Source organism: Poecilia reticulata, chromosome 17 (assembly GCF_904066995.2).
Source record: "Poecilia reticulata chromosome 17, P_reticulata-male-v2, whole genome shotgun sequence".
NCBI lineage: Eukaryota > Metazoa > Chordata > Actinopteri > Cyprinodontiformes > Poeciliidae > Poecilia > Poecilia reticulata.
Genome location: NC_088846.1, coordinates 28232498 through 28245879, shown reverse-complemented (window position 1 = coordinate 28245879; position 13382 = coordinate 28232498). Strand labels below are relative to the sequence as shown.

General features: G+C 39.3%; 1 protein-coding gene across 2 annotated transcripts in view; it reads left to right on the top strand.

Moving 5' to 3' along the window:
* The window catches only part of LOC103480019 (receptor-type tyrosine-protein phosphatase N2-like), a 187743-nt gene that overhangs the window by 25933 nt on the left and 148428 nt on the right, over positions 1-13382 (top strand). For both annotated transcript variants that reach the window (XM_008434755.3, XM_017309950.2), the window contains exons 3-8: positions 1807-1920; positions 6468-6582; positions 7675-7819; positions 9869-10154; positions 12569-12877; positions 13293-13321. In XM_008434755.3, coding sequence (XP_008432977.3) covers positions 1807-1920; positions 6468-6582; positions 7675-7819; positions 9869-10154; positions 12569-12877; positions 13293-13321 — 998 coding nt within the window. The remainder of the gene's footprint in view (positions 1-1806; positions 1921-6467; positions 6583-7674; positions 7820-9868; positions 10155-12568; positions 12878-13292; positions 13322-13382) is intronic.

Genomic DNA, 13382 nt, shown 5'->3' with positions numbered 1-13382 from the left:
ATATCAAAAATGAGTGATTTTGATTTAAAATAAAGAGAGGACAGCTTTAAACACACATTATTTATTACACACAGTGGAAACCATCTTAGCATCTACAGCCAATCAGCGCAAAGGAAAATAAATGGTATTCCATCATTGGCTGCTTTCCAAACACCAGCCAATAGCATCGTGCCTCAGTATTTCAGCTGCATCTTCTTAATATTTTAGATCCTCTCTATGAAAAGATTCACAAATAATTTGAAGTTGCCTTCTACAGAAAAATACCTGCACAGGTGAATCCTCGAATACTGAACCATGAATTTATAAGTTAAAGATTTACAGGGTTTCTATAGTTTTTTTAAGTATGCCAAGTGTTTTTGAAACCTAAACCCAAATTTGTTTTAATTTAAAACAATTATAACTTCACCACCCAGCAGAGTGAATGATCAGGCCTGGATAAATGTGAGTTTTCACTGACAATCTGCATCCTTCGCAGGTTATATTTAACCTGGTGCCGCCACATTCGGTCCATGATTCCTGGTCCGTCTCCTTCGTCCTAACGGGGCCTGTGTTTCTGAGAATAGCCTTGTGAATCTTTTATCTGCTCTAATCGGCTCCATGAATCACCAGAAGACGGGCCCAGCTCTGAGTTACTGCAAACCAGGATAAATGGAGTCGACTCCCAAGTCTGCGAGAGTTATTTAATCACGACTAAAACCGCGAGGTTGAGGTTTCGTCTCATCTGAAGGAAGAAAAAATAAATCCTGTTTTATAACTTGTAACATAAAATCTACTTTTGGATCGTTTGTTCTGCAGGGTTTTTGAGAGTATCAGACGGATTAGTGTTTATTCTGCACATAAGGCTAATTAGACTGATTAGAAACGAGTTCCTGTCTGTTGTGGATCATTTCCTCATCAGTGATATTTTTTCTGCAACCAACTGGATTTCCCTGAAAGCGTTTCAGTGAACTCTGCCCCTGTGTTTGGAGGATTTTTTTAACCCTGTGTTTATTTTCTGTGGCATCCCTAGAAGTGTGAAATATAGTTTTATTAGATATTTCTGTCCTTCAGAGATTCTCACTTCCTTTATTTCACTCCTCATTCCTCACTGGCTGCATTTCTATTACAAATGTGCACAAAACTTTGTCAATACAATTTCACAATTGCAGTGTTTCTATTAAATAAGAAACATGATAAGTTTGTTCACACAATCATTAAAAACATGCAGGCCGGGTTTCCACACTCATCGTCTCTCTATGTAGTTTAAATTTGTTGCAAAAGCTTCCTGTTAGTAGAGCAGGACTCTGATTGGCTGATAATTCAACCTTTTTTCAACTTTAATCGTGTCAGTTACTGTTTTATTGTCTAATAGTTTACTAATGAAACTACAGCTTTATTTTTGTTTTATTGGAAAACCTTTTTAACACTTTTTTATTTTTGCCTTACTGTAAAACATTTTTCTTATAACCATCAGGAACTCTGCATTTATTCTATTTTTTTTATTGAATTTTGTCTAAGCGTAAGCAGATACTTTGAGAACCTCATGAGATCAGAGCAGTTTTGGTATGACTGACATTCATGCATTTCTCCCTAGATATGTGTTGGATAAAGTTCATAAGTTGTACATTTGGTTGTAATTTGATTCCCTACTGAATGAAAACTTGACAAATTATGAAAATCAAAGTCGATTCATGAGAAATTCACATTTGAAATGCATAATAATGATTGCCTGTGCTCTAACTGAGTGACTAGTTTGTGATCTCGGGGTGAAATGGCAGAGATGGAAGTGTGTTGGGTTCTCTGATGAATGTATTTCTGTGCTGACAGATGGGATGTTTGGGAGGTGTCACTCTGTTCCAGTCAGGGACGTTTACGCCTACGACGTCTCCCCATCTGTAGTGCAACGTTTCCGCATCCTGCTGGAGAAGCTGTCCAACAGAGGTACACACACCGACACACAATGTTATTCAGCAATATCAGGTTTTTGCTGATAAAATTATTTAAAAAAAATCTAAATATATTATTAAAAATATGTAACTTGGTATGTTTTTTTTTAAGTAGTTTTGCATGTAAAGTTTAGGTTTTGCTAACCTGATGCAGGTAAATCCCTTTGTCTCCTAGAAAAATTAAATAATTACAAAAGTCATCACTGGAGACACAGTATTGGCCTTAACATCTTTTTTTATTAAAGAGTTTTTGTATTTTTTTATGTATAAATGTACAATTTATTCCTAGCTAAACAGTTATAGATAAATTTAAATTTATTTTCCTTTATGGTTTACAGTACTGGAGTATAACTTGGTTACATTCCTGTAAATTTAACATAAATAAATCTTCATTTTTAAATTAATTTAAACCTTGTTTGATTTTCTTGTTTTTTTTATTTTCAGTTATTTTTCTTAATGCCTCATATTTTATTTTGACCACACAAGGTAATCCTGAAACAAATTTTTTGTTATATTTGTGCATTTCAAATACATATAATGTATGTGGGAGGAGCTGTTGCTGCTTTAATAAGCTGCAGTTGGTGGAGTGATCCAACAGGGGGCAGCAGAGCCCAGCCTAACAGCTGCAGCTGCATTTCATCCAGTTTCATCATGTAACTTTGAACAAAACCTGCATAAACAATGAGGGGAACTGATCACGTTCATCTGAGTGATCAGCAGGAACATGTCAGATGTAAGAAAACATTGTTCCTGAGGAAGTTTCTTCTTTGCTTCATTTTAATAAACGAAGCCACTGTAATAAAATAAAAAAGTTCCTTCAGTTTAGTTTCTCAATTCGGTAACCAGAGGGCGAGTCGGAAATGTTTTGATTCCAACAATGTGATAAATCTGTGGCTATTTGTCTGTTATGCGAAATGAAAGATAATGCGATAAATTGTCTCCTGGATTTTTGTTCCCTGAGTCAGACTGAAAGCAGCTCGTTTCGTTTTTGTTGGATTGTTGGAGAAAGCAGATAAAAAACAGCGACGTTGCTCTGAAATGTTTTGTTTTTTTCACCGTGTGTCTTAGAAAACAAAACGTCGGCCTCAGAGGTTCAGAACGTCTGGAATGGAACGAAGCCTCCACCTGGGGCTTAAATCGGGTCGGGTCTTCGGTTGACTGTTACTGTTCTGTGGTTGTTTCAGGTTGTGATAAATCCGATTCAAAACGTTTTGAGGACTGCAGTGGTGTTGGATACGGCTGGAGTGGCTGGATTTCCCTGTGGATGCTGCAGTCGGTGGTAGATGGAGGTGGAACTGGATTAGGAAAAGCAAAAGTTTAAACAGGATTATTTGGACCACGTCCTCTGCTCATAATTTGGAAATAATAATTAATTCGAAACACAACAAAACCCTTCAAGCTACGAATTGCACGTTAAAACGGACCAGAACCAGCCTGGCAGTGACTTCACCACCAAAAGCTGCTCAAAAAGATCCATGAATAGGAAATGAAAGCAGAATTTTCCTAAAATCCAGAAATGAAGTCAATAGTTTGTTTGTTTGTTTGTCTCGGACTCGTCACAAATGCTTTATGGCCAAAGTTTTTACCAAACTGAATTTTATTTTGTGTTGAATCATTTATCTGCCTGTGCTGTTGTAGAGCGTTTTGATCAGCTGAGGTTGTTGTAAACGTGCTAAATATATATAAATAAACTTTGACAGCGTTTCAGTTATATTCTGCAAACAGCAGCTGTTCAGGAGACGGTTTGACGTCACTATGGAAACCTGAACTCAAGTCTGATGAGGCGTTTGGTAATTAACAGCTTCACTAGACGCTTTTCTTTAGATTCATCCTCCGTTGAAGCCGTTCTCGTCAGCAGCAGAGTTTCAGTTGGAGACATTTCCACATGTGGAAGCATTAAACATCTCAGTTTGCTGACACGCTTCTGCCCACAGCTCAGTCAGTGAGAGGCGTAGCGTCTGAATATCCTGGCAGGGGCTCCGGCGTTCATTAACCTGTCGTGTCAGATGCCGTCTGTTCGCCCGACGCCAACTCCCGTTTTCTCAGCCACCCTCGCTGCCATTAAAAGCTCCGTTTTATGGCTCTTTGATGGGGAAGGCTTTGCCCGACACGCTGCGCAGCTGTTGGAGAGATGCTTGTGTCCCGATTGGCTGGCAGTCGAGGTCGTAATTCATTTTGTTGGAGTGTAAAGAAACTGTTCTGGGTCTGAAATGTTCCGTTACGAGTTGAACTCGTGGTGTAATTCTCCGTTGATAAAGGTTGGACATGTTCATTTGTGAGAAAACATTACAATAATTGGTGGTGGTGTTTTCAGTTCCATAACATCTGCTGGTTTTTATGACAACATGTTGGGGTAAATTTCAGCCAAAAAACAAATACTTTGAGATTTCTTAGTTTGAAAAGTCAGACATTCACTAGAAGAAACCTTTGAATTTTTACATTTAATATCAGAAATTTTCTAGAAAATACTCTGAGATTTTGGACTTTGAAAAGTCAAAAATTTACTAGAAAACAACTCCTGGACCTTTGTGTTTAAGGTTCAGCAAGCACTGATTGTTTTTGACATCATAGAGAGAAACCTCTCCAGAAATCTGATAAACGTGACTCTGCAGCAGCCTGAACTCTCTTTATGGTGAACTTTCTAAAGATCGGGACCGGTTTATGGATGTTGACGACACATGCAACCCAGTCAGACCCACAATATCCAGAGTCTTTAGCATCTCTGGGAGAATCTTCTCCACCTCTGGTATTTTCTGCTTTTCATCTATTCGGTGATTAAATCGACTTGGCTTTCCCCAGGTCTTCAGACTCGGCCTGTTCCTCGAAGGACCCTGAATATTGAATAAAGGAGATACTCAAAGTTTTCTTTCCACTAAAAAAAGACCCTCATTCCTAAGTTGATTTTTACGTGATGCAGTTCAGATTTATAGTTTCAGTTACAGTTTTTTTTTTATCAATAAAATTAGTTTTGTGTGTTTTTAGATTAAACATGTTGAATGTAGGAAAGAAAATGGGATGAAACATATGACCAGCCATATGTCTGTTTGCGTTGGAGGATAAAAATCTAAAGGAATTAAAATTCTGATATTTATTGCTTAGAGAAATTTAATGTTAGCTCAAGCAAATGCTTCTTGGGTTCAGAGTCTTAAGAAAACCTTCTGTGCGGTTAAAGTTTTTATCCAAATCCAAATTTAATCTCAAGTGGCAGCTTTATTTCTCTAATTGATTATTATTGTTATAGTGCAGATTCAAGTCGCTTTAAAAGTCCACCTATCTTCTCCTGTGCCATTTTATGGGTTTTTTGTCAAGGAAATAATAAACATGTCTTTAATAACTGATCAAAGTTTGTGACTTAAAGTGAAATCTGCGCTGTCAAGGTTCCAATCTAATCCACTCTTCTTGTTGTTTCTACTAACCACTTATTTAGTTCTCATGCATGTGTTTTCACTGCGGCTGCTGTGTAAAAGCAGAGTTCCTGTTCCTGATTGAGGTGTGTGTCCTCTGGTAGACCCCCGTCCCGCGGCTTCACATCTGGACTCGCCGCCTGTGTTACTTGCGTTCTTTCGGTGGCGCCATCGCTCATCTGCCAAAAGCTCCTGTTCGTGTTGTGCTTTGCGCGCCGCAGCCATATTTCCGGTAACACTTCGTTCCGCTACCCCATCTGGCGTTGGCGCCTGCCCCTCTGTTCGGCTGCCAAAAAGCCGTGTTTGGATGCATGTTAAGCATAAGCAACAGACGCGAGCGGCCGTGCAGCTCATCCAGCTTGTCCTTTCGCACAAATGCTGGAAAAAAAGAGGAGATTTTGTTTCGTCTTGTCACTGATGTTGATATTAAAAGAACCATTAAGACACAAATGTTGCGCTGACTCCGACGCAGACGCACTTTGACGTCCAGGTAATAGATTTTTACCTGGAAACGAACAAACAGAGACAACATGAACAGCTGTTGGTTAATATTCAAAGAAGCTCCATTTACACAATGCTTAAAAGGAAAATTCTTCTAGAGGGAGAATCTGCTAATGGCATGCACAATTGACTTTTGTATTGAATAATTCAGGCAAAAATGCTAATTTTACTCTTTACCCATTAATTGCTCCAGTTCCAATAAAGCAGCAGGATTCCTTTTTTCTTCACAAGGTGATTAAAGCTGATAAATGTATTCGGTGGCCTCTTTAGCCCCGATATCCAGCTTCTCCTATGTTACGTTAATCTTTTCAAAATAAATTGCCGACTACAGAAGTGTGCTTAAATAACTGCTTATAAAACCCCCAACTCTTTCATTAAACCTTCCCTAATAAACTGTAGAAGAAGACCAGAACTCGTTTCTGCTTAGTCACTGAATCAAACTCTGTTGCCTCGTCTCGTCTGCTAATGATCGACCTGATGAGTTTAGAAGAAGCCGCGCCGGCTCAGCAGTTTGTCGCTGTTCTGCTGCAGGTTTTCTACCTTATTTTCTTGCACCAGTGCAGTTTTGCCTCCGGATCGTAGCTGCAGACGTGTATCCGGACTCGGTGTTCTGATCTATCTGTTATTGTGGCTGCAGGTTTGACCTGGGAAGATGACACGACCCAGAAGGTTCTGTCCAGCGAGTTATCCAAACTCAGGAGGATTCCCTACCGGCCGCAGCAGAAAGGGCCGATCTACAGCAGCAGCTCCAGGTCACATCTCCAAACCCATTCTGTGTTGTGGTGGTGAAAAATCATCACTTATTTCAGTTTTTAAAATCTCTGGAGCTGGAATAAAAAAAGGAATCAGCTTCAGGGTTTGATTTTTTTATGAATTCTTAGATATTATTTTACATAACACAGTTTGAGCAGCAGTTTGTTGAGTATTATGGGTAGAAGGTTTTTAGATGTGAATCATAAACCCAGGAGACGTTTCTGTTCCGAATAAACAAAACTAGAACTTTTTGGTCATATAGCCAAAAGGTAAGTCTGACAAAAAAGTCTACAACTCCTGTAGACTTGGAGTTTTTGCCAATGAAGATAAAATTATGAACATTTCCAAAGAGGTTTTCTTTAGAAAACCCAATCGGGTTTGCAAAGAAACATTTTTTCTGCAGCTGCATTTCCATTACAGATGTTCACAAGACTTTGTCAATATTCTGCTAATGTCAAAAAGAAAAACTAATTTGCATGTGCAGTGCTTACATTAAATAAACGCAATTAAATTCACACCTGAAGAAGTTTCATGTTATTTGATGACTTCACTCAGCGAGTCATTAAAAAACATTCCTCCAACCACTTCCTGTCGTCTTTTCCTTCATGGTTTGTGGCAGTGGCATCATCCGGTTGTTGATCATGTGACTCGTCTGATGCAGAAAGTTTCCATTGCAGTTTTACAAAATAAATCAATTTTAATATGGCAAAGAAAAAACATCCAACACCACGACTTTTATCAAAAACCAAGAATTTGTTTCCCCATTAAGCAAATTTACTTTCAAAATTTCAAATAGCGCCATCATATGGTCAATGGAAATGCAGCTACTGAGTTCAAGCACATTGAGCGATCGGCAGCATGGCTTCAACAGAATATAAGTTTTGTAAAGCCTAAAGCAGAGAAATATTATCAAGTCAAGCAACAGGATCATTTTTAAACAAATGAAATAAAAAAAATTATCAGCTGCACAGCTTTAAACCTGGGTTGTGCTAACAATTAAAGTTGACGATGTTGCTTGTCAGTAATGAATCTTTTTGTCAGAAGCTCTGTCTGCATTAGAAACGGTGTGAACGGCTGTTCCTCCTCTGCAGGCCGGCAGCTGAAGCGATGGACCCAGAAGACCAGAGGGTGAAGCCGGTGGAGGTGGAGCTCAACAGGAATCTGCAGACTTACCTCCAACGTCTGGGCCTCCTTCCCAAGACGTCATCCGCCTCCAGCCTCAGCAAACCTGGCAAGGTCAGATTCTCCTCGTTCTTCGCTGGTTTCCAGTTCATGACTGTCTTCTGCTGCTGCAGTTTTTCTTTGCTTTTTGCCAGGAAGTCAGACGTTTACTGCAAGTGTTTCACTGTGAACAGTTACGTTCACAGTTTAACCAAAATGTCTGGAGGAGAAACGGTGTAAAATCGCTCTCTTGGAGAACAATCAGTGTATGCCAAACTGAAACACGTCGGACATTTAGAAAAACTGATCATTTGAACAAGCCAAGAAAACGTCTCTGTAGTCTGTAGCTGCATTTCAATCACAAAATATGTGCAAACTTTTAAAGTATTCCACTAATGTCGAAACCCCCCCACAATTTTGCAATTGTAGTGTTTCCATTAAATAAGGAACGTAATTAAAAGAAATGTGTTCATATTAGTCATTAAAAATCTGGCTGTGCCAACATCCTCCCTCCACTTCCAGTTGTTTTCTTGATCTTTTCTGCCTCTAGTAACATCTAGTTGTTGGTCACATGACTTTAAAACGTGTCCCCATTGCAGTTTTGTAATTTTGATATAGATGAAAACTTGCCAGTGCAAAAACTTCTAGCAGCGCTGCTGCTGGCGTTCTGACTAAAACCAGGAAGATGGAGCACATCACCTACTTCTAAAGTCCTTAAGGTGGAACTGAAATGTGCTAAAATGTGATTGATAAATAAACGTGGGCTGCTGTGTGAGAATCCTTCGTTTTCTAGCTTTAGACCAAGCACAGCTGGACTGTTAATAGAGAAATTATACCGCCTTGGAGTTAACAAGTTCATTCCTCCCATTAATAACTCATGACTTGACTCGTGGCTCTGCCGGGTCCTCAGAGGGCTCCGCTTCCTGCTCCGCTTCCTGCTCCGCTTCCTGCTCCGCTTCCTGCTGGGAGATTGTTCTGAGGCTGCAGCAGGGCGAAGCCCACAGGCAGCGCTCAGGGCTTTGTGGACCTTCAGTCCAGATTCACCTGTTTGGAAGTGAAAACAATGGGGTTAGTCGGACTGAAGGGGGCCTGCAGGGCACAGGCGCTGCAAATGGATGGAAACACCTGATACCTGGTGGGAGCCTGACACACAAATCATTATGCATGGCGAGTGAGAGGAGCCGTTTATTGTAATTTTGCCATTACTCAAGCAGGTGCTGCTTCTTGTCTTGTGTGGGCGTTAATGGAGCTGGCAGTGACGACTCGCTTTTGTTGTTGCAGATGAATTCACTAATGTAATTTTATGAGCGAATTAATAACTTCTGAAGAGCCTGGCTTTTTCCAGCTCTGTCGTTTGGGCTCAAATGATATTTGCATTAATGCTAAAACGGGTTTTCTGGCATCAAGATGCAAAATGTTTGTAATAAATCTGATATATCAGAATAAACCTTTAGTGTCTTTGACCATTGTATTAGTTTTATCAATTTAAATTCTGCCTCTGGAATAAAGATGTTTGATAACAAAACTTTTAAAATGTGGTGAAGAGGTTAATTGCTTATTTAAAAAAAGTGAATCCTCTAATTCCTCATAACTCTTGTTGGTTATTATTGTGCAAATATTTGCAACATCTGTCCAAAAACCTATTTCTATAATATATGACAGGGAGTTTTTATCTGGTTCTAGACAGTATCAAAGAAATCATAAAAAATTATAAAGCCAAGTGGAGTTGTAGATTCTCTGTCATTGTTTGTATCTTGCATGTCATGATAATTGACGTGTGTGAAGATTTATTCTGGTAGTTGATGCATTTATGTTCCCTAAATAGTGGAAGTTTTATTGAATTTAATAAATAGTGTTTTTCATTGTTTTAATTGCAGAAAATTAAAGTCTGAATTTAGTTTTTGTTTTTCAGTGGCTCTACTTCTCTTCCGTATTTCTGTCATTGTTTTTAAAAATGACGCTTTTCATCGAAGATACTAAAATATATTAACACGGAGCAGAGAAGCCACTAATAAAAAGGACAACTTAATTATGTGAGTCTGCTGCATGTCGTTCCTGTTCGGTCGGGGATCCTTCCATGTTGTCAGCTCAAATCTTTTTACTCCATCTTGTTTCCGTTTCCAGCCGCTGCAGAAGCAGAAGCAGAAGCAGAAGCCTCTGTCCAGCCAGCTGCTCGCCTCGCAGGCAGATGGGGACCTTCTCCTGGCCGCCCTGAGGCGGTTTCTCTCCGGGCGTCTCTCTCTGCTCGGCGCTGGGATGAAGCAGGAAGCCGCCTCTCCTCGGCTCAGGCCCTTCTACAGCAGCAGCGTAGAAAATCCCGGGTTCATGAAGGAGACGCCGCAGTCCAGGCTGGTGAAGACGGGAAGTTCCCCTGCAGCTTCAGCCAAGGAGCCGCTCACATCTGTGGACGGTGTGTGTCTTAAACGCTTTGCAGTTTATCAGAAAGAGACGGTTTTGGTTTTTTGTAACCGTCCGTCTGCAGTAGAAGATTTTACTGCATCTCCTAGAGCATACATAAAGTTAAATTTGGAAGTTATCTGACTTTAATATATTCTGAGATCAAAATCTGACTTTCAATCTTTTGATCTCAGAAGATTAGACAGGATTGTAAGATTAAAGTCTGAATTTTGACATTAAAGTCAGGATTCTGAGGGAAAAAAGTAATTTTTTTATTTTATCTTTTCCAGTGGCTCTAATCCTCTTGTAGTTTAACATATTTTTAGTTTCAGGAAATTAATTAGTTGTTGTTTTGCCAACACGCATCACTCCCTGATGGTGAAACACTGAACTGAAGGACATCTCTCCCTAACTCCCCATCACATGTAAATGATCATCTTTTCTTCAGTGCAGCTTTCTGCTGGAACCCAGCTGAGAGCGCAGCTGTACCAACTCAGCACAGCGTCTCTGAAACAAACGAGGAAGCAAAAATGTCTTCCTCCGTGCTGCCGTCGCTCTCTACACTGTTAGAGCAACATTCTGCTTTCTCAGCATGATGCTGCACTTTTTCTTAGCTGGAAAAAAAAAAAATCTCCGTCTGAGATCCGTTTAGTATTTCTCCAACTGTTTCAAAGAAAATCCTCAGAAAATGCAGATGTGATCTAAGATGTCTTCTGTTTGAATCCATATGAATTCATGCTTCAACCAATCATGTTCTCCTCAACCTTTTAACATTCTGTTTAACTTTATGTAAAAACTGAGCTTCAATTATGACAAGCATTTGTTGGACATTTAACACATTCAATCAATCAGTCAATCAAATTTTATTTGTATAGCACATTTTAGCAGCAAGGCATTTCAATGTGCTTTACATAATTAAAATAAAAACAGCATGTGACATTAAATAAAGAGAGAGATTTAAAAAAAAGAACAGATAAAAACATTAAAACCCCTTTAGGACTTCAGTTAAACGCCGTTTAACTGGGATTCTAACCCTCAGGGACTTTAGTCAAAAACACCGTTTGACAAGGACTCCAACCTCTAGGTTTTTAGTTGAAACTCCGTCAACTGGGACTCTAAACCCCGTAGAACTTTAGTTAAACGTCGTTTAACTGGGACGTTTTCCGGGGGGCTTTACATCATTAAAACGTAGAAAAGAAATAAAAAGAAATTAAAAACATTAAAGACATAAAAACATGGAAGACATCAAAACCGGCACTCTAACCCTAATTTAGCCATAAGCAACTCTAACCAGGAGGGTTTTAAGTTGAGATTTAAAGGCACCCAGTGTTTCAGGTGTTTTACAGTTTTCTGGAAGTTTGTTCCAAATCTGTGGTGCATAGAAGCTGAATGCTGCTTCTCCTCGTCTGGTTCTGGTTCTGGGGATGCAGAGCAGAACCAGAAGATCTGAGGGGTCTAGACGGTTGGTACAGCAATAACAGATCTTTAAGGTATTGTGGTGCTAAACCGTTCAGTGATTTATAAACTAACATCAGTATTTTAAAGTCTATTCTCTGATCTACAGGGAGCCAGTGTAGGGACTTTAAAACTGGTGTTTGAGTGCAGTTTAATCAAAGGTTGACTCTGTAGAAACATCCTCAACTTAAATATTACATTTGCTCTGGGTAAATAATTTTATTTACTTGGTTTAACCTTGTCAGACAACCTTGAAGTATTAAGACACATAATATCCATAAATCAGGCCAAAATCTGACAAAATACTGACAAAAAACCTGCTACCTGAATATTTAGATGCTCAGTAAAATATTTGTTGTAAATTCAGTTTAAAGTGCAGATGGATCAACATTCTTAGTCATTTTCACTTATAAAGAGACTAGAAATGTTTAGACATTTATGCAGTTAAACTTTTTGAAACTTCATGAATTGAGTTTATTATTTTTAAATTAATGTATGAGTGCATAAACATTTTTTACTTGGCAATATTCCAAACAGATTTGTAAAAAGAGAAATCAAATGCAACTTAAAAGAAACAGAGATTTAAAAAAATAAATTGGATTCAGAACGGTGACGCTGTTTATGGAACAATCTATAAATCTATTTCTGCAGTTAGAAGAAAGTTGAAAGCCATTATGAAAAAGTACATTTTTTGTTTCTTTTGTCTGTATTTCTTGTTATTTTGAAGTTTCTGTAATATCCTGAACTTAAAAACTAATTTTCTTTTTGTGAATAGGTGGCAGATATAAGTTTATTCTTCTTTCTGCTCCTTTCATTCAAGTTTTCTTTTGCTACATGAATTATTCATATTTATTGAATTAATGAAATTTAACAAAAGGGAGAACAGAGTGTTTTGTTGTTGGCTGCAGCTGTGAGATAAACCAAACCTTTAGCTGGAGCGTGTTTCGTACTGAGGCTGTGTCGTCTCTGCAGAGCGGTTCATAGAGAAGGTGATGAAGAACGTGGGCAGACAGCATGTGGACGTGGACAGCCTGACGCCGCAGGACCTGAGCCAGCTCTCCAGCCTGATCGCCGACGCTCTGCTGGTGGTGGACCAGGACCAGGGACCGGCCCGGCCCCTGAGCCGGGACCGAGGGCCCGGACTCAGAGACCTGGAGGGAGAGCGGAGCGACTCGAGTCAGGAGGCTTCCAGAGCCGAGGAAGTGCTGCTGCAGAACGTTCCCACTCTGAACCCTGACCCTCAGGGAAGAAGCGCGCAGCTACCACTGGCAGCGCTTCAAGGTACATTTTACCATGTTCACTTCCGTTTTAACATCATGCAGCACTAAGGGAGTGTTTGAAAGCTTGTTTCCAATCAAAACATGAAAATCAGTGTGCAAGCAAAGAAGGTTTTTATCCAGAGCAGAGCATAAACAGTCTGTTAATAGCTGTTTGCTGAATGAGGCCATTAGGTCTAAAAGTGCCTCCATAATGGCTGAAACTATAAAGCTCATTTAACATGGAGGGAATAAATGTTGTTTACTTAAATATTACAGCTTGGCTTGCTGAGTATCTAAATGATAATCATTTACATGCTTTTTTTTATAAGAAAGATAAAATCTGGTTTAAACAAATGCATTTTGAAGTATTAATTTCTGTGTAAAAACAATATTCACATATTTTAATTTTCATAAAAACATTTTGTTTCTCCCAACAGAACGGCACACGGATGCAGTGGACGATCCGGTAAGCAACCAGAACCTGCGATGTCCTTCAGCCTCACAGAAAACCGTTTTTGCACAGCTGG